This window comes from Pelodiscus sinensis, chromosome 17 (genome assembly GCF_052426305.1).
Source record: "Pelodiscus sinensis isolate ZL-2025 chromosome 17, ASM5242630v1, whole genome shotgun sequence".
Lineage (NCBI taxonomy): Eukaryota > Metazoa > Chordata > Testudines > Trionychidae > Pelodiscus > Pelodiscus sinensis.
The window spans coordinates 29,457,199-29,477,438 of NC_143068.1; the positions used below are offsets into that span (position 1 = coordinate 29,457,199).

The 20,240-nt window shown below is 47.8% G+C and overlaps 1 protein-coding gene across 7 annotated transcripts in view; it reads left to right on the forward strand.

Moving 5' to 3' along the window:
• COL20A1 (collagen type XX alpha 1 chain) overlaps nucleotides 1–20,240 on the forward strand; it is a 121,055-nt gene that overhangs the window by 41,202 nt on the left and 59,613 nt on the right. For all 7 annotated transcript variants that reach the window (XM_089769730.1, XM_075901044.2, XM_075901047.2 and 4 more), the window contains exons 11-17: nucleotides 1,487–1,659; nucleotides 3,502–3,631; nucleotides 6,683–6,825; nucleotides 11,212–11,335; nucleotides 12,303–12,442; nucleotides 13,312–13,441; nucleotides 17,788–17,930. In XM_089769730.1, coding sequence (XP_089625856.1) covers nucleotides 1,487–1,659; nucleotides 3,502–3,631; nucleotides 6,683–6,825; nucleotides 11,212–11,335; nucleotides 12,303–12,442; nucleotides 13,312–13,441; nucleotides 17,788–17,930 — 983 coding nt within the window. The remainder of the gene's footprint in view (nucleotides 1–1,486; nucleotides 1,660–3,501; nucleotides 3,632–6,682; nucleotides 6,826–11,211; nucleotides 11,336–12,302; nucleotides 12,443–13,311; nucleotides 13,442–17,787; nucleotides 17,931–20,240) is intronic.

Consider the following 20,240-nt stretch of genomic DNA (forward strand, 5'->3'; position numbering starts at 1 on the left):
TTTCCCCTCTCTCCTTAGGTCCTTCTCCACTCAAGCTCATCTGAAGAAGTGGGTTTTGCCCACAAAAGCGCACGAGACTATATATATTTTTGATAGTCTTTGAGGTGCCACAGGACTACAGTTTTTAAAGTTACAGACTAACATGGCTACCCCTCTGAGACTCCTTAGATCATGAGCAGATGGGGCGGAGATTTTTTGGGGGGCAATTGGAAAGTATGCAGTGGGTGGTACTGTATATAAATAACAGAGAAAATCACTGGGGTGGAGAGTGGAGCGGGACTTACCCGTCCAAGTGTGTGTTTAGACTACAGGATTTTTTTCAAAAAAAGTGGACTTTTAAAAAAAAAAAAAAAACTTCCCCTGCGTCTCGACTACTGCCGTGTTCTTTCAAAAGTAAATTGAAAGAAGGCGGCAGTTTTTTCGACCGCAGAAAACCTCGTTTTATGAGGAATAACGCTTTTTTTTTAAAATACTCTTTCAAAAAAAGGTGCTATGTAATGCAATCTGTGCTTTTTCGAAAGAGAGCATCCAGACTGCCTGGGTGCTCTCTTTCGAAAAAGTGACTTGCTGTTTCGAAAGTACTGGTTGTAGTCTAGATGCTCTTTTGAAAGAGGCTTGCAGTCTAGACATATCCCATCTTATCCATCTCATGCACATGTATTCTCAACTTGGTCTCTTCCAAACTCTCCTTATGCGGCTGCGCCGCTGCCTTTTTAGCTCATCCTGGAGCTGTCCAAAGTGAAGGATTCCTTTGTGATCACTTTTGGCTTTTTTTTTGGGGGGGGGGGAGGGCTGGAGAGATTGCAAAATTATTGAGCATGAGCCTTTTTTCACCTGTATTTCAAGCCCTAAATTTCCAAGGGAGAATTAAAAATAATCGTGGTGGTTTATTTTTAGCTAGAGAAACTAGACCTAGGCTGAACTAGATATTTGCGTGATTCCCCCCTCCCCAATTTTTAAACCTCTGCTCATTTTTTTTCATGGCTTCTCCTGAAATAGAATGGGAGAACTCAACTTTCAAGTGCACCTTTATTCAAGTGGGTTTGGAATTTCACAAAACCATTGATCTCTTCCATATCGATCAGTATCTGGTTTCATGTACTTAGATCCATTTTTCCTCAGGCCTGAGATCGTCCAGAGCAAATGGGCTGTTCTTTTTTTAAAAAAGATTGTTTTCTGGCAAAACCTTTGGAACTGGCATCTGCTGAGCCCTGTCTGTTGAATCGATGGGCAGTGACTTATGCTCAAATGTAAAATATATCGCAGCCTCCAACAAAACACTCAATTTGTTCATAATGGGATTTGTATAGTCTTCCCACGGACCAATTTTTAAATGTGTATTTCGTGGTAAGCTGGAACACTTCCTATACATGTAAGGAAGAAGGCTGTAACTGGATTAGGATGTCACTTCATTTTATAAAGCAGAAAGTGCATTTGGCACGTTAAGATAACGTGAGAAAGTAACACGGTTTTTTTAAACTCATAGGCAGTCCCGTGAAAAATATCTCAGTCACTACTGGTCCCCATCTGAGCCCCACCAACCTTATCATATCAGAGGTGACTTCCAGAAGCATGCAGCTTACTTGGACCCCTCCGCTAAGACAGCCGAAGAAGTACAGAATTGTATATTACCCCTCCAGGGGTGGAATTCCCCAAGAGGTCAGAGAGCCTGTTTGCATGTGTGTGTGGCTGGAAACTAGGGAAGACTTGGACAGGTTTGAATAGCCGTAAAAAATGGTTAAGCACAGCGCTCTCTTCAGAAGTCAACAGTTGTTGGGTGCTTAGTGTGTGATGATTTTTAATCTGAGGTGCATGTCAATATTATCAGCCCGCTGATTGGAAATGACAAGGGCTGTGCTTTTTGGTCATGCTTATGCTGATTTTTTGTCTCCCTTATGCCACCCTCTTCACCTCCTGTGTAGGTGATTTTTTTTTATTGTAGGCTCTTTGGGGCAGGGATTTTCCCTCCATTCTTATCTGTAAAGTATCTTGCATTCGGTTGGAATCCTAGAAATAAGTCTGGGTCTTATTTCTAGGCTGAAACTTTTAGGGTCTTGCTATTGGTAGTTCTTCCTCCGTTACAACTGTAGAACTCCATTGACTTGTGTGCGGTTGGTCAGTCTTTGGCCCAGTAAGTATACGCCTGCATTCATTTCACGATAGGCTTCCACCTGGGCAGAAGTACAGGTTTGCAATTCCCTGCGTAGCTGCTACACGCTTTGGCCTATTCCTCCTGTGACAATGAGTTGCTGTGATTGCAAAGTACTAGAGGGAAGCAGATTCGGTGTCCCTCTAAGCTGCCATCCAGATTACTTAGTCTGCATTGGCTTACATTCTCCTTTCCTGGCCTGCTGCCATGGCCATCTCAAGAGAGTTTATTCCCCCAGCTACTAGAAAGTTGGGGCAACTAGCTTAAATAATGGAGCTAGTTCCCATTGGTAGTATGGGGAGGGGGTGATGTCTCTAGCGGAGTGGTAGCTCCCACTGAGCATAAGCCAGTTACCCAGGGTAGATGCTGTGGCTCAGAAAAACAAACACACTAAAAAGCTTTTTTTATTTTATTGAAGGCATCTGCAATGGGCACAATGCGTCACCATGGCACCTCCTGCTGGTCAGGGTGGGAATTAGCTCAGTTGCCCATGGAGTGCACTGTGCTTTGCCCATTGTCACTCCGCTCTCCTGTCTCTGCCTTCTGTAGCTGGGCCCACGTTGCTCCCGGCACCACAGCGTCTGCTTCAGGAGACTGCCCCCCTCTCCGTTCTCTTCCCCTTGAGGGGGTATCAGCAGCCCTTTGTCCAGTCACCTGCCTCAGAGGCCAACTGCAGCCCCAAAGTCTAGTGGCTCCTTTCAGTGGCAAGCCACAGTGGCCACGCTCTGTGGTGACAAGATGCCATGCAAGAGGGAAGGGGGGGACCCAGGCCCACCCACTACTCTGGGTCCCAATCAAGGTACCTCTAGCAGCAGCCATCTCCTGCCTGCCATCACTCCCCATGTCCCCAGGATGCTTCCCTCTGACTCTTGCACCTTCTCAGCCCCTGTATCCAGGCCACAGGGCTTGACAGCCTGGCAGCTATCAGTTCCCTCTCTCTGCTCCCCTGAGCCTGCCCAGCACCGCTCTGTCCAAGGTGCTTCTCCCTTGCTAGTCAGGCCCAATTGAGCTCCCCTCAGCCCTGCAGCCTTTTAGAGTGCCCAGGCTGGCCCCGATTGGCTGACTTGTCCCTTTGCCTTGATTGGCCACGGTTGCACAGGTTCCCTCCCACCTGCTTTTAACCTTTTCCCTGCCAGAGTGGGGCAGCTGCTCCATTATAGCCTCTTATTCCTTTATTTGGGGCAGGCAAGAAGTCCCCTAGGGTAACATGCGCTTGTATGAAGTTACAAGGGCAGTCAGTTTTCATGTCCAAGGTACAGCATGGTCACTAGGTAGAGTTGGGTCTGGTTGCTTCCTCTGCTACAGCACTCCTGATGCCGTTAACTTCTTACCACCTTTCCCTGTGTTTTCAGGTCGTTCTAGATGGATCTGCCTCCTCCACCCAGCTTGTCAACTTGACCTCGCACACAGAATACCTGGTTTCGGTGTTTCCTATTTATGAAAATGCCATTGGAGATGGGCTCAGAGGCATGACCTCGACATGTAGGTCATGGCTAGAGGGCGCTAGTCTCACCTTTACTGCATCCCTCTCTGCTTTGGGCAACTTCTCTCTTCTCTTCCCCAAGCACCTTTCACCCCCTTCCTCAAACCCCATTTCTCTTTGCTGATCTCCTGACCATTTCACCCAGCTCCTGAGTGGTTGGCCCATGTGTAGGGATGTCTGGGTAAGCTCTTTAAGCAGGCTATGGATAAACACAATGTTCTGTGTAAGAAAAAAGTGTGCGGGGGAATCTTGTAGCATCAGGCAACCCTCCGCTTTGACTCCAGTAAGTGTCTTTGAATGACTGAGAGTTAATCAGAACTTCTGGAGATAATGTTGGACCATAAACAGATATGGGGATATGTTCTCTTCCTTTGGGGAGAACATCTGCTATTTATCAACCTGTCAGGAAGAAAAAATGTTAGTCAGATATACTGGACTCAGCATCAAGATTTTTTAAACATTTTTTTGTAATTATACCTTCATGTATTCCATACTCTTCTATGCCCAGATTATGGTCTCTGGGCTGAATGCTACAATGCTAGTGGAATGACGGTCAGTCTCAGGAATTTTATGGTATCATGTGACTGGCAGCACATTGCACATGCTTGTTCATTTTTCTACACCCCCTTCTCTTGTGTGCTTCTTTTCCGGTTTGTGTGCCCATGGCTGCTCTGCTTTTAAAATGTCGGAGATCCTTGCTATTCCTCTGTGGTGCAATAATTGAAAGTTTCCCCAAATAATTGTACGTTTCCCCAGTACATCCCCTGAAGGGTCAAGACGGGGCCAAATGTAAGCCTAGACATTGAAAATGCATTCATGCAGTTAAACACTGAGATGGACCAGGGCTGATTGGCGTGAGCCAGGGGAAAGAACTCTGTGTTGACTGCTGAAACTTGCAAAGACAGAGACAAGCCACAAGAGAGACATGTGTTCCAGGTACCGCTATTCAAGAGCAAGCTGTGCCTTTAATTTGCCCAGCTGTGACTCTATAGATTTCAAGAAATTTAAATGTTGATCCTGTTGCTTCTGATTTTTTACTCTGAGTTCCAAATGATTATTAATTTGTATTGTGGAAGTGTCTAGGCAATCCAAGCATAACCCAGAGCACTGTAAGCTGAGCGCTTGGTCAGCCACCGATGACAGTTTCAAATGTCACCCAAGTGATTAGCAGAGCACCCTCAGTGCCCACAGCTGGCAGCATGTGTCTCTACTGGTGGTGCACATCCACACATGCTTCAGTGCACATAACACAATTTATTCTGCACTTGGGTGGAAAAAATTTAGAGGGAGCATAGACCAAGACACAATTGTATTAAGTGGTGTGTGTACACACACACACTTGCCCCAAAGATCTTACAAACAACAACGGGTAGATAAAGATAGTCAGGGAAGTACAAGGAAATAATGAGACAATATTGTTTGGTGTGATAGGCAGTCGTCTCAGTTGCCTAACCATTGTCAAGTTTGTCTGAAGGTTCCTAAGTCCTGGTACTCACTCTCTGAGGGTATGTCTACACTACCCCGCTAGTTCGAACTAGCGGGGTAATGTATGCATACCACACTTGCTAATGAAGCCCGGGATTTGAATTTCCCGGGCTTCATTAGCATAAGCGGGGAGCCGCCATTTTTAAATCCCCGCTGCTTCGAACCCCGTGTAGCGCGGCTACATGGGGCTCGAACTAGGTAGTTCGGACTAGGTTCCTATTCCGAACTACCGTTACTCCTCGTGAAACGAGGTGAACCGGTAGTTCGGAATAGGCACCCTAGTCCGAACTACCTAGTTCGAGCCCCGTGTAGCCGCGCTACACGGGGTTCGAAGCAGCGGGGATTTAAAAATGGCGGCTCCCCGCTTATGCTAATGAAGCCCGGGAAATTCAAATCCCGGGCTTCATTAGCAAGTGCGGTATGCATACATTACCCTCCTAGTTCGAACTAGGAGGGTAGTGTAGACATACCCTGAATTATTCCTTTTCATTGCTAAAGTTTGCTAAACCATGTTTCTCTTGAAGGAAAATTTGGTGTTAAAAGAGCACATGACAAGGAATGATTGTGCCCGGGGCCTCGTCTGCACTGGCACATTTCATCACCAAAAACTGTCTTTTGGCAACAAAACTGTAAGAGTGTTTATACTACAATGAGACTTTTGGTGGGAAAAATACCCAGGTTTGTCAACAAATAACTTCCAGCCCTGCAAGAGACTTTGTCTTTCCCCCTCCCTTTATGGTTGACAAAGAACCAGTGTGAGCTCTGCTGTTTGTTTCGTAGAGAGAACTGGCTTCTGCCAGTATCCCACTATGCTTGCCCTGATGGCTCTGCTCAGTATTTTGTGATCTCTGCTGCCCCGCGTGCATGCACTCCTCCCCTTTCAAAGCTTCGGGCAGTGTTTGACAGCTGAGTGAGCTGCTCTATTTAGGGAACAAAGAACAAATAATTAGAATGCTTCTGTTCTGCCCTGCACTAGGCACACAGCGGTAGGAACACTGCTGCTGCAGGGGGAGGGCTGGAGAGGCTGCTGTGTTGCTTTGACATTCCTCAGCACGGAGAGCTCACAGAGCTCCTAGGGAATCCTGAGAAGCACAGGGATCAGCTCTGCCTTCCCACAATACTGCACTGTAGGATGTTTACCCACATTGCTTTGCTTTGTCTGTCGACAGGGTGTTTGCAATGTGGCCATGAAATGTCGACAATGGGGGCAGAAAAACCAATTTGACCGATTTTCACTTTTGGCGACTTTTGCATGTCGACAGCAACTTTGTCGCCAACCCTTCCTAGTGTAGCCATAGCCTGGGAGTGATATGCGTCTTTGTTTCACACGTCGAAGACTTATATGCCTAACGGAAACCCCAATAAGGCTCTATTATAGAAGCATCAGACACATATCTCCCCAAATAGCTTTCCCTTACCTGCTCTGATGCACTGCTGTGATTTGCTATCCTGGAATCTTGGTGTGCATGGGTATCTCTGTGTGTGTGTGGGTGGGGGAGGGATTTACATACAGAAATGCTCAACTTCCTTGTAAACCTTTTTCTGTTTTTGCTCCATCTGAGTAGCTTTGTCACCACCCCTTTCCCTGAGAGCATCCGAAGTGAGCCACAACAGCCTGAGACTGAGCTGGCAGCCAGCAAGTGGAGCTACGCAGTACCTGGTGCTCTGTTCAGCAGCCCCCAACGGAGCGGAGGATGATACCAAAGAGGTAGAGCTGGGGAGTTACAGCTTTTCCTTGTGCCTTGCTGGGAATAGCCAGGGATACGGGGCCCAAACTTAAACCCCAGCATTGCATAAGAGATACATAATTGACTTTCATTTAAATCTCCTCTAAGACGAAGTAGATCTGAATCCATACAGGCTTTGGGAAGGTTCAGATCTGGGGGAAAACATCCTGGCTACCCTCTAGTTCTGTAAAGGGCTAAGTGTAAGTCCTGGGATGAAAGTTAAAATTAAAGAGAATTTGTATCTGGATCCAAACTGTGGTGGAATGAGCCCATCTTTAGCAATAACAATCCATGGCTCTTATAGAGCACTTCACACCGGTAGATCTCAAAGTGTCTTACAATGGAGGTCAGTATTATTATTTCCATTTTACAGATGGGGGAACTGAGGCACAGAAAGGAAGCGACTTGCCCAAAATCATATTGCATGCTAGTGGCAGACTGGGGAATTGAACCTTGTCTCCTGAGCCCCAGGCCAGAGCCCTAGTCATTTGCCAAACAAAAATGAAAAAATGTTTTGGGTCTGAAAATGTCCGTCGGGCAGGTCAGTTTTTAGGTACTTACTTAAATATGACACTTACGGCTTTAGATACACCTGAAATAATACCATCCAGTAGAAAGAAGGAGAAAGGGGGCTCTCAAATCATTCAAGGATCGGTCTCAAACCTCTCCAATGAGGGACCTAGAGGTTAACATATTGTCAAAAAAGTCTACGATCTCCTTGCTCAGAGTTGAGAAGTAATGTGGGTCTAGTTAGTGGAACCTGAGTCTGGGAGCCAAGCTTTCCGAGTCTCTGCCACTTATTCCCTAGGTGGCCCTGGGCAAGTTGTGTAATGGCTCTGCTTTGGTATCCCCACCTATCAAGATGGGGGCTCATAGCACTTGCAACCCAGGGTTGCTCTGAAGGTTCAGTCGTTCATGCTTGCACTACACTTTGCTCAGCATTGCAGTATGGAAATGGTGTCTTTCAGATTTGATATTGGGATGGGCTAAAGGTCATTTTTTGTATATGGACCTGGGCAGTTCCATGATTATCCCACCGGCTTGATGCAGAAATTAAAGCACTGAAACTCTGGGCCATCCAAAATAAGAGTAATGAACTCAGTGTGTCTGGCCAATGCTTCTCACCCCACCAAATTCATCTTTCCATGAAAAACTCCGCGAATGTTTCTTAAGTTACATTTTGCTGTCTGGGTTTTGCAAGAATTAGCATTGCAAACCAGGCTGCCTGTGCCCGGGTGCAGTTCTGCTCTGGAGACAGTAGGTGGTGGCAATCTTGCTGTAATGAACAAGTACAGAAATGAGAAGGTCAAGGAAAAGGGGTTTTGTTTTTTGTTTTGTTTTTTGTTGTTGAGGTTTTTTTTCTTCTGCAAGCATCACTCTTCAAGTCTATCTCAGGAAATGGAATCTCACATTCTTTGCACTGATCCAAATTCATCTCTAATGGAAAAGCCTTTTGCATCACAAATGTCGATTGGTGAGACTGTGAAAACTCTTTTCGGCAGCTGTTTGTTCTATCCTGTGACTTGTTCACCAGCGGCACCCTGTTTGGGCTTTGGCAGGTTAATAACTTTGCCATCAGTGGAATTTTAGAGACCGTTCAGTTACACAGCTGGACCCTGTGTGAATACATCTCCTCCCCTAATCATTGTGCTGTGATGTTTTTCTGTGCTGAACCTCTGCGAATGAAAGAGATGGCGATATGACTGTTCTGATGCTTTCTTCATGCTCAGAAGGAATCAGATTTATTTTTTAACTGCTGTTGTAGCTTATCCCTGACATGTGATTTGGGCTACTAGATTCTATTTAGAGCTGACTGAAAATTGGTCATCTATTTATTTTTTCCAGTGGAAAATTTCTTTTTGGTTTTTAAAAAAATGATTGAAAAAATGACTGAAGCAGGGACCAGTGCCGATAAAAGGGAGCACCCTTTTAGATAAGCACCTCTCAGCCACAGCCTGCCTCTAGCACCCCAAACCCTCCCTCCCCCCAGCTTCCTTCCAGACCCTGCACCCCTCCCAAACCCTCCCTCAGGCCAGAATCCTTTTCCTGCACCCAGACCCCCCTCATGAACCCTGCACCCCAATCCCCTGCCCCAGATCACATCCCTTTCCTTCACCTATTCTCCCTCTCAGACCCCACACCCTCTCCTGCACCACAGTCCCTTACCCCGAGCTCCCTTCAGCATCCAACCCCCAAATCCAATGCCTCCTCCATAGAAAAGTGCAGCCCTTGACCACCTACCAAAATCTTGGCATGACCCCTCTATCAAAAATTATTGCCCACTCCTGTGCTAATGTATAGTTGAGCTGGGTACAAGTGGATTTCTCAAGTACTTTTGAGATTTCAGAAAAGTTTCCTCTATCCAATTGGGACAAAAAAATATCTAAAATGTTCATGACCCGACAGAGGGTATGTCTAAACTACATGGCTCCGTTGACGGAGCCATGTAGATTTGTTTGTTCGGCAAAGGGAAATGAAGCCGCGATTTAAATAATCGCGGCTTCATTTAAATTTAAATGGCTGCCGCGCTGAGCCGACAAACAGCTGATCAGCTGTTTGTCAGCTCAGCGTGCTAGTCTGGAGGCTCCCCTGCCAACATGAAAGCCCTTTATCGACCTCCCTGGTAAACCTCATCCTACAAGGCATAACGGGGAGGTCGATAAAGGGCTTTCAGGTCGGCAGGGGAGCATCCAGACTAGCGCGCTGAGCCAACAAACAGCTGATCAGCTTTGTTGGCTCAGCGTGGCAGCCATTTAAATTTAAATGAAGCTGCGATTATGTAAATAGCGGCTTCATTTCCCTTTGCCGATCAGCCTAATCTACATGGCTCCATCGATGGAGCCATGTAGTTTAGACACACACAGACTGACAAGAATTCCAGCATGTTTCAATCATAGGAACACAGTGTTAGAAGGGACCAGAAGAGTCTTCCAACCTAACCTCCTGCCAAGATGCAGAATTTGTTGTGCCTAAACCATGCAAGACAGATGACGATTCTGCCTCTCCTTGAAAAGGAACCAAAGCATCTTGACTTGATTTTGACCCTTTTTAGTTTGTTTAACCAGTTTTAAAGTATAAATTAAGTTAAATTTAAACATTTTTGTTGAGAAAATATCAGACCGGGATGCTTCAACTTTTTTAAAAAATTTGGTTTCAGTTGGAAAATGTGTTGAAACCTACCTTTTCTCATGAGCTGGTTTGGCATTTTGGGGGTGGAAAACACATTCAGGGGAGAAATTCCCCACTCACTCCAGAGTTTGCATATCCTGTGCTGTGAGGTCTATTGGGCTGAGCTGCTGAGAAGAACAGACCCCAGCAATGTAGCTGCATGAGGAGAGAAGAATGTTACAAGTATCCTCTAGAGCAGTGTCTTCCAGCTGGAACTGGGGGTACCATTCCAAGCTGAAGACATACTCATGCCAGCATTCATTGAGCTATCAGGCTAGAAATAGTGTAGTCATAGTCATGTGAGCAACAGCAAGCAGTGGTGTGAGTTAGCCATCCTGAGTACAAATTCACCCAAACCCGGTGGCCGTGTACCTAGAGTAGCTAGCCTGTCCTGCAGTTCATGCTGCTATGGTTACATTATATTTGCAGCGAACTTTGCTCAATGACAGCCAATGCACATTTGTCTTCTAAAGATGGGAATTGTCCCCTGGATTAAAGTGTGGACATATCTTTATTTGGCACTGGTGTGGTCACATCTGGAGTACTGCATCCAGTTCTGGGCCCCCCACTATAGAAAGGATGTGGACGCATTGGAGAGGGTCCAGTGGAGGGAAACCAAAATGATGAGGGGACTGGAGCACATGACCTACGAGGAGACGCTGAGGGATTTGGGCTTGTTTAGTCTGCAGAAAAGAGTGAGGGGCGATTTGATAGCAGCCTTCAACTCTCTGAAGGAGGGTTCCAAAGAGGATGGAGAGAAGCTGTTCTCAGTGATGACAGATGGCAGAACGAGGAACAATGGTCTCAAGTTACAGTAGGGGGAGGTTTAGGTTGGATATGAGGAAAAACTATTTCACTAGGAGGATAGTGAAGCACTGGAATGGGTTACCTAGGGTGGGGCTGGAATCTCCATCCTTAGAGGTTTTTAAGTCCCAGCTTAACACAGCCCTGTCTGAGATGATTTAGTTGGGGTTGGTCCTGCTTTGGGCCAGGGGCTGGACTTGATGACCTCCTGAAGTCTCTTCCAGTGCTATGATTCTATGATTCTAGGATACCCCCAAAATCGGACAAGGCCTCAGTCTCCTGTCTCTGCAGTCCTGCTTTGCTCTGGGTTTGTTTAAGGGCGGTGTGGGGAGCCAACTGAGGCAGAGTCTCAGCACAGAGTAACTCTCTGAGCATCCCTCTTTATCCTACGGTAGGTGAAAGTGGAACAGCCTGAGGTTCTGCTGGATGGGCTGTCTCCCAGCACTGAGTACTCTATAGCAGTGTACGCAATGTCTGGGGAAGAGGCAAGTGATCCGACCAGCATCCAGGAAACCACCTGTAAGTGTTGCTTCCTTCTTTTACTCAATTAACCCCCAGGCAGGAGCATAAGTGGTGTGATGAATAGTGCACAAATAGCAAGACGCATATTAACTAAGGCCACATCTATACTTACATTGCCGGAGATCGATTTTCTGGCATTTGATTTAATGGGTCTAGTAAAGACCCGCTAAATCAAATGATGAGAGTGCTCCCTCCCTGGTCAGCACCAGACAGAAACGTTTATTCCCATTGGCCTCCCACTGTGAAGACAGCACCAAGCTTGGCTTAAGGTATGTCAGTCCAGCTATGTTATTTATGTTGGTGGAGTTGCATACCTTAAGCCAACCTTCTGGATCTAGTATAGACCTGGCCTGAGATGCTTCAGGTGCTTTTCACATAGTGTGTAAACAGGCTTGCTCTTCCATGGCTAGTGCTAAATCTATAGGTGGCTCTCTGAGGATACCTCTAGTTGTATGCTCAGCTTTCTTATGGTAAGTCTAGCGTGGGGTATAGGGCTGGGAAAGTGAGCGGTTCTGTCTAGGCCAACTGACTGAATCTCCCTGAAATTCAGAATGAGCTCAGCTCTAGATCCAAAGTGGCTCCAAATGTGGAGTATTCAGAACCGAAGTTACATACCTGCGTCTATATCTTTATCCACTTGGGTTCTCATACCGCACACACCCCTCCATGACATCTGAGAGTCTAGCCCAGTGCATTTGGCCCATTGTTGGACAAATTTAGGATCCAGATGTTCCTGAAAGTGTGAGCTCTTTGTATCTTGGGGAGCAGATGAGTTAATTTGGCCCTTTCACTACACTAGGCATCTCCCAGGGCCTTATATACCGTATGTAACAATGAAATAAGAAACTCTTCCATTCCACAGTCCAGCAGTTACAATGGAAATTGCAGCAGGAGGCAACCAGTTGGCTTGACAATTATAGGCTTAAAAATCTTCACCACGTCCTCTTGCTATTTATTGTTGCAGTGGCCCTGAGGCCCCCCGGACACCTGAGTTTTTCTGAGATCAGCCACGGGTCTGTCAAGGTCAGCTGGGAAGCAGCTTCACGTGCTGTGAGAGCTCACCGTGTGACCTACGTATCCAGCAGAGGGAGCAATGCGAGGGAGGCAAGTCCTTGCTTAGGGAGCACAGTGGTGTGCTAACGCCAGGAGACTGGGGATGGAGGGGGAATGCAATTTTCTCTCCGGTGACCTGGCTGTGGAGTAACACCCATGTACATCCAGAGTGACTGAGAGCACAATGCAGCCTGTCCGGCTTGATTCTCAGTTGCTTTATACCTATGCAGGCAGTGGAGCTGAAGGCCTACACGGGCCCCTGGGTAACACCAGGGGAGCAGCTCCACACTACAGAAAGGGATGGGGCCAAAGGTGGAAAGGGTGGGGCCAAAGGCAGCCAGTCTTCAGCACTGCCCAGAGCATGGTGCACCCCTCCCCCCAGCCTTTAGCGCTGCTCAGAGGATGCAGCCCAGCACTCCGGCGGTGATTGAAAGGGGTCTAGGGCCCAGGTGACAACGCTGCTGCTACTGTGGCAGCAGAAGCGGTAGGTGCCTCAGGCCCCTTTAAATCACCAGAACCCAGGGCAATTGCCCCCATTGCCCCCCCTCCCCATCAGCAGGCCTTGTGCAGGGGTGTTACCATGGCCAAGAAGACAGGCTAATAGGGAAACAGGAGATCCCTACAGTTAGGGCTGGGCTGTCTGCCCTTTTAGCACAGTGGGAAGGTATGTGCAGGCATTTCCATGGGCCCTTCTGAAAAGTCCAGACCCTTCATATGGAATCACATGCTACACGTGGTTTGAAGTAAGCCCCCCCCCCCTTTTTGTACAACAGGCATCATCGCGCAGTATGCTGCCAAGAACTCTGCTCCCTCCTGAGAGAGGCTGCTCACCTCCCTGCCAGGCAACTGTACCACCTAAGACCCTCTTTGCCCTTGCTCCATGCTACTCTGCTAACCCTCGTGTTTCTGTTTCTCTGCAGATCCAAGTCCCCAGCAATGCGTCATCCACTGTGCTGAGACCTCTGTCCTCTCGCACCCAGTACTTCATAAGTGTCAGCTCCGTTTATGACGAAGGCAACTCCTTTCCGGTTACCGGCAACGTTACCACGTGTAAGTAGGGTTGAGACAGAAGAGAAGGGTCAATAGGTGGTTTGTTCCACGGTCCATTGTAACAATAGGTGCTTAGTTGCCGGTCAAACAAAGTTCAGATCTGGACCCAGATGCCAAATTTCAGGAATGCTCACACCAAGGGCTTTCTAGTTCAAACACATCTTAGAACTCAGAGCAACTTGAATCTGACATTTGTTGAGTTCTGCCTGGTTTCTACCTGACGATGTAAATCTCTCCTCTATCTCTCTCTCTGCTCAAATCAGGCCAGGTTTTTTCTCATCAAACTTGGGCAAAATCCAGCCTAGTGTGGTCAAATGTCTCATTAGCCCAGACCTGGTTCTTATTGGGGTTCAACCCCTTCATTGGATAGATTGCTTTAGGAGCCTTCTAAACAGGGTATGTTGCCAGTCACTCTCATGATGCTTTAAGACATTTTATTGGGAGATCTTTATCGGTCTATTGGTAGCCTTGAAACGAACCTTTTAGGCATTGGATGATCTTCAGTAACCATCTGGATAATCCATAGATTGGAGAAAATGTCACTTATACGTGATCCTCCACTGTAGTGAGGGGCAACTTAGGCTAGAGAGTAGGCCGCATGAGTGGCTTCCTTTGTCTCAGTGGGCCGCAAGATTGTCATAACTAAGATGGTCTCTCGGGACAGGGTAGTTTTGCTCACTGAGCTGGTGGACTTAGAATGTGCAGGGGTTGCTGATGGAACCGTAGCAGGGCTCTGACTGGATGCGGCAGGAGCGCCCGGCTCTCACAGTCAATGCTGTGGGCAGTCAGCATGCACCTCACGTCCCGTGGCCTTGCTTTACTTGTGTGTCACTTCAGTAACCAGCGGAGTCTGGCAACCCTGTGCATGGGCAGCAGTAAACAAAATGTCTCATGGGCTACCCATAGAACCCCAGTGGGCCACATGCGACTCCCAGGCAGGTTTTCCAACCCGGCTCTATTGGGAGAATTTGCCCTCAGTGAAGTCTGTGGGTCAAATCCTGATTTTGTTTATAGATGCAATGGTGAGTGGTGCAATCACAGAAATCCCCTTGGGGTTGTTCCCCGGTGTGCTGATCACACCACAGACAACTGCCTTCTTTCTCTCTGGGACCCTCCCACCACCCTGTCCTGCTGGGCCAGATCTCTGGTATCCCCCCAGAGATGGCACAGAGTTGGGGTAAGTCTGCCCTCCCCCCCGCTATCCTCGCAGAGCAATGCAGACATTTCAGCTCTAGGAGGACCCAGTTCTGAAAGCTCAGCACCCAGGAAACTGAACCCCAAGTGGGACCAACTTTCTTCTATTAGCTGCTAAATGTAATGCCGGGCAGTCAAGGGACTGTTAATGGGATGGAGCCTTTGACCTCCAGGAGAGCTTTGTAACAGCTCCAGAAAGATTTGGCACAGGCTTCTTGCAGTATATCAGTGTGAGGTGGGGCCAGGGGCACCCCCAGGTTGCACCATTGAAAGCTTCATTCAGTTCCATAGTAGGCTGCATCTCATTTGTATGGGAAAACTCTGCAAGAGAAGTAGATAAATACAGTCATCCCTTTCCTGCAGGGGATATAACAACACTAGAATTAATAAATAACCCTGCCAGGGTATGTCTACACTACCCCGCTAGTTCGAACTAGCGGGGTAATGTAGGCATACCGCACTTGCAAATGAAGCCTGGGATTTGAATTTCCCGGGCTTCATTTGCATAAGCCGGGCGCCGCCATTTTTAAATCCCGGCTAGTTCGAACCCCGTGCCGCGCGGCTACACGCGGCACGGAGTAGCTAGTTCAGATTAGGCTTCTAATCCGAACTAGCTGTACTCCTCGTGGAATGAGGAGTACAGCTAGTTCGGATTAGGAAGCCTAATCCGAACTAGCTACTCCGTGCCGCGTGTAGCCGCGCGGCACAGGGTTCGAACTAGCCGGGATTTAAAAATGGCGGTGCCCGGCTTATGCAAATGAAGCCCGGGAAATTCAAATCCCGGGCTCCATTTGCAAGTGCGGTATGCCTACATTACCCTTCTAGTTCGAATTAGGAGGGTAGTGTAGACATACCCCCAGTCAAAGGCTGCGAGTCTTCTCCCTTTTCTTTGGTCTCTTTCAATCATAGAATCATAGAACCATAGAGCTGGAAGAGACCTCAGAAGGTCATCAAGTCCAGCCCCCTGCTCTAGGCAGGACCAGTCCCAAGTAAATCAACCCAGCCAGGGCTTTGTCAAGACGAGACTTAAACACCTCTAGGGATGGAGACTCCACCACTTCCCTATGTAACCCATTCCAGTGCTTCACCACCCTCCTAGTGAAATAGTTTTTCCTAATATCCAACCTGGACCTCTCCTACCACAACTTGAGACCATTGCTCCTTGTTCTGCCATCCGTCACCACTGAGAACAGCCTCTCTCCATCCTCTTTGGAACTTCCCTTCAGGAAGTTGAAGGCTGCTATCAAATCCCCCCTCACTCTTCGCTTCTGCAGACTAAACAGAATCCCCACTTCTTCCATCTCAAATCTATTCTCCAGTTATCCCGCTACCTTTCAATTATTTTCTATCCCCTTTAACCAGTTGATTGCTGTTATCCTCTTATTTCTCCCTTTTCCTCTGGTTTCTCCCTTTCTCTGGTCATTTTTTTCCTCTTTATGCTGTTCTCTTTCCTTCCACCCCTCTAACTGCCCCCATCCATCTGAGGGTCTCACCTTCATTCACTTTCTTGCCTCTTCCCATATGAATTGAATTTTTGTCCCTGCCAAAATCATGTCCCTTCCTCCTTCAGCACTTTCTGTTTCTGATCCCTGTTTCTGGCCTATTCCTCAACATGCATCTCTCCTTGCTTCCCAATCACCAGAATAGGGCAGAATTGAAATGCAGAATAAGTCTCACAATTTTAGGGGAAAAACAGACACACAGAAGCCTTAATTCTTATTCTATGGGGCTTAATGGGTCACTGCTAGGTCTGGGTAAATAATTTGCAAAGATTAAAGTATTCAGCTAATTCTTCCTGCTTTCCCATTTGCGAATCATCCACCAACAGACTGTGAAATGCAGACATTCGTTCAGGATTTGAAATGATTCCTGGATTTTACAGTGACTAATTGCTGCTTTGCAGAGTGAAGATATTTGGCACCTGAGCTGATGCTTAAGTCATGTGGTATTCGTTCTGATTCCTGATTGGACGCCTTGTGTTACTAACCTACCAGGATTCAACTTTTAAGTGGAACAGTCAAGTGTAAAATCCCAATGTGTAGGTGGATGGGTCTGCCAACACTGAACCTCATTGAGGGCCTAATTTGCACGCTGCTGGTTAGTTATACAATTCAGACAGGGCCCCAGGCCTAGCGGGGGGAGAGTTTGGTGACTTCCGTGAGGGGAGCGGGTGAAAAGGCCAGCACAGCCTGCGCCCTGTGAGATTTCCATCCCCCAGGACTTCCAGAGTGGGCTGGAGGCCTACTGAGATTTGCAGCCAGAATAGGAGCCCAGAGCTCAGATTTGTTTCTGGTTTGCTGGTTTCCCGCACTCCCCCCCCCCAACCTCCTAGTGCAATGACAGATTATACCCCCCTCCCGATGGGAGCACCCCAAGAGTTGGCAAAGGATCAAGGGGCTGTCAAGTGACTGCACTGGGCAGTCACCCAGCAGGAACCTTGAATGTAATTTGACTAGTAAACATGCAGCCTGGTTAAAACCCTTTCCACAGGGCTTTGTCACCTTCCCTGAAGTGAGCACACCAAACTGGGAGGGCTATGCAGTTCAGAACGGGGTGGGTATCTGTGCATCCAGGCTTAAAGCACGTCTGTGCTAGACTACTCACAGAGAGCAGACCCAGTGGGCGGGGGGAGGAGGATAAAAGCCATCCGGGCAAATCTCAAACATTTGCAGGATTTTGGGGTGTATGACATAACGGATCGGCATGGTATGCTTGTCTGTCCCATGCTTGGTTGAAGCCACTGCTGGGAATCCTGTGAACTCTTAGGAACTCTACAGTTTAAACAAATTCATCCAAAATTATAAAAGCAAGAAAGATGCCCCAAACAACTCTCTGGAGTCTCTGGGATTTTAAGACATGAGATAATAGTAACCTCTTTGTCCTTGTCCTTGAAAGCCGCTTCCCAACTTCCCACTTCCAGCACCAGCACTGCACATGTCCACCCACAAATGCAATAACCCTCTGTAATTCGTGTTTAAAAATATTTTCTCCAGCTCCCTGATGATGAGCTGTTGCCATCTGGGGTCTGAAGATGTGAACGACGGGCTGGTGAGAGACAGCTGCCAGTGGATACTCTGCTCCCTGACCATCTGGCTTAGTTCCTTGGCTCGGTACCACCAGCTCCTGAAGCTGGTTGTCTTTGTGTCTTTCAGTAACGGTTCCGCCACCAAGTGCCCTGAAGGTGACCGAGCTCTCAGGAAACAACGTCCAGTTGCAATGGGAAGCAGCCGCTGCCTCTGATGTCCTTGTTTATCAGATTAAATGGAATGCAGTTGGAGAAGAGAGCTCCCAGGAGGTATGGTACTGTACACGAGGGGAGCATGAGGTGGTGTCTGCATCTCCCAGGATCTGTGCTGTGCCCTGGCATTCCAGCAATCCCGTGGGAAGATCCCTTCAGTGTGCCAGTCCTCAAGGGGCCACACTATACCACAAGGGTCGGCCATAGGACAAGGGTGGGCAATAGGCTGGAGGTGGTTCGCTAGGATTAGCTCCTGATGGGACACTGGTGCTTTATTTACCTGCATGCCTGCAGGTACGGACACTTGCAACTCCCATTGGCTGCAGATTGCCATTCCTGGCCAATGGGAGCTGCGGGAAACAGTATGGACTGGGATACTGTTTCTCACAGCTCCCATTGGCTGCAGATTGCCGTTCCCGGCCAATGGGAGCTGCGGGAAACAGCATGGCCTGGGACACCACTTCTTGCAACTCCCACTGCCTGGGAACGGAGACTCGGGGCAAATGGAAACTGCAAACATCTTTACCTGTAGGTAAATAAAGTGCCAGTGACCCACCAGGGACTAACCCTGGAGAACTGCGTGCAGCCTGTGGGCCGCTTTATGGCCCACCCTTGCCACAAGGCCTCGCTGCTTGTAGGCTGCGTCTTGGGCTCCCGCACTCCTGTCCCTCATTGTGAGCTCTACCCGCTGAGGCCGACTCCTGCTCAGAAGAAGGGCCAGAGTGTGCATTTCACATTCTTTGCTAGAGCTGGAATAAGTCTGAGACATGCTGGTGGGACAGTGAAGGGGGTGCAGCTGCCTCGGATGCATCTTTCCCATGAGAAAATAGGGGATTTCACATGTACCACAGATATCAATTTTTTACCAACAGTTAATTCATAGAAAGGGCCGGCTGCTCAGCAAGTTAGGCATGCAGGTGCACAGCAGGAATACATATGGAAATTACACGTGCAATTACACAGTTTGCCCACACAATCCGAGGGAACGGACACACCGATTGAGCCAAATGCATCTCCCCACCTGTCGCCGCTGTCATTGTCCACCTACTGTGAAGCCATGCTGAGCTCATGGGTGCAGCCTGCTGGGAGCCTCCCATTGATAGGTGTCAATTGTTAGTTCCCTGGGGTTCCCATTGGCTCGGAAGGGTCTTCCAGTAGGATAGGTGAGTTGCAGCCAGCCCTTAATGACTCAAAGTTACATGGCAAAACTCTTCGTGTCTCTTGTTGTGCCCCCGGTGCAGCATTTTAACCTTTCTACACCCATTGAGTAGCAATGCAGAGCCATACAAGTAGTTCATCAAACTATCCCAGACAATTCCCACTTCCATCACAGACGGTGTTGTGTCTGTTCAGGGCTGTCGGACATGTATATATCATATGCCCTGCCAATGGCTACATGGATACTAATACATGGTCTATATAATGTAATCCTCAATGGGTAAGAGACTGGAGACACATGCAAAACAGGTGGATCTAAGGGTGTGTCTAGACTACAGGGTTTTGTTGATGAAGTGGACTTTTGTCGACAAAACTATACCTGCGTCCACACTGCCTTTGAGTTATGTCGACATAACATCGACAAAACTCAGCAGTTTTGTCGACGTATGTAAATCTCATTCTACGAGGAATAATGCCTTTTGTTGACAGAGTTCTGTCGATAGAAGGCATTATTGCATCTACACTGTCCTTTGCGTCCACACTGTTATGTCGACAAAGCGGCTAGCTTTGTCAACAGAACTGGATGTAGTCTAGATGCTCTTTGTCGACCGAAGTTTTGTCGACAGTATCTGTCGACAAAACTTCTGTCGACAAAACCCTGTAGTCTAGACGTACCCTAAGATTTGGCATGTAACTACTTACTGTAATCAGAATGTCCAGACTGCGCCGGCAGCTGCAGTGCACTAAGGCCAAATTGTTCATTCACATTTATGAAAGCCACAAGGGTGGGATTTGGCCCCAAAGGCCTCTGCCAGCACATAACTACCCCCTAGCATCCTCTCCCCCTGAAAACGATGGGTCAGCTGGTGTGAATGATCATAGTTCCATTGATGGAATTCCATTGAAGTCAGTGTTCAGCACTGTGTGTGACACCCATAAACAAAACTACGTCCTTTTCTCTCCCCACCACTGGCTTACCACAGGAGATCTTGAGCTCCAATTGTGCAATGTTCTTTTAAGGTAAACATAGGGATTGGCGGGGAGACAGGGTAGAGTTTTGATGATCTCTAATTCCTCATGCATGACCATACAGCTTGTCAGGTGACAGAAGCTGTATCACAGAGTTGGTAACTGGGGTCAAGGGACAGTCCGGAGGCCTTCTCCTGAACCCTCCCTTCTGTTTACTCCTCAGCCGCTTATCTGTGGCTG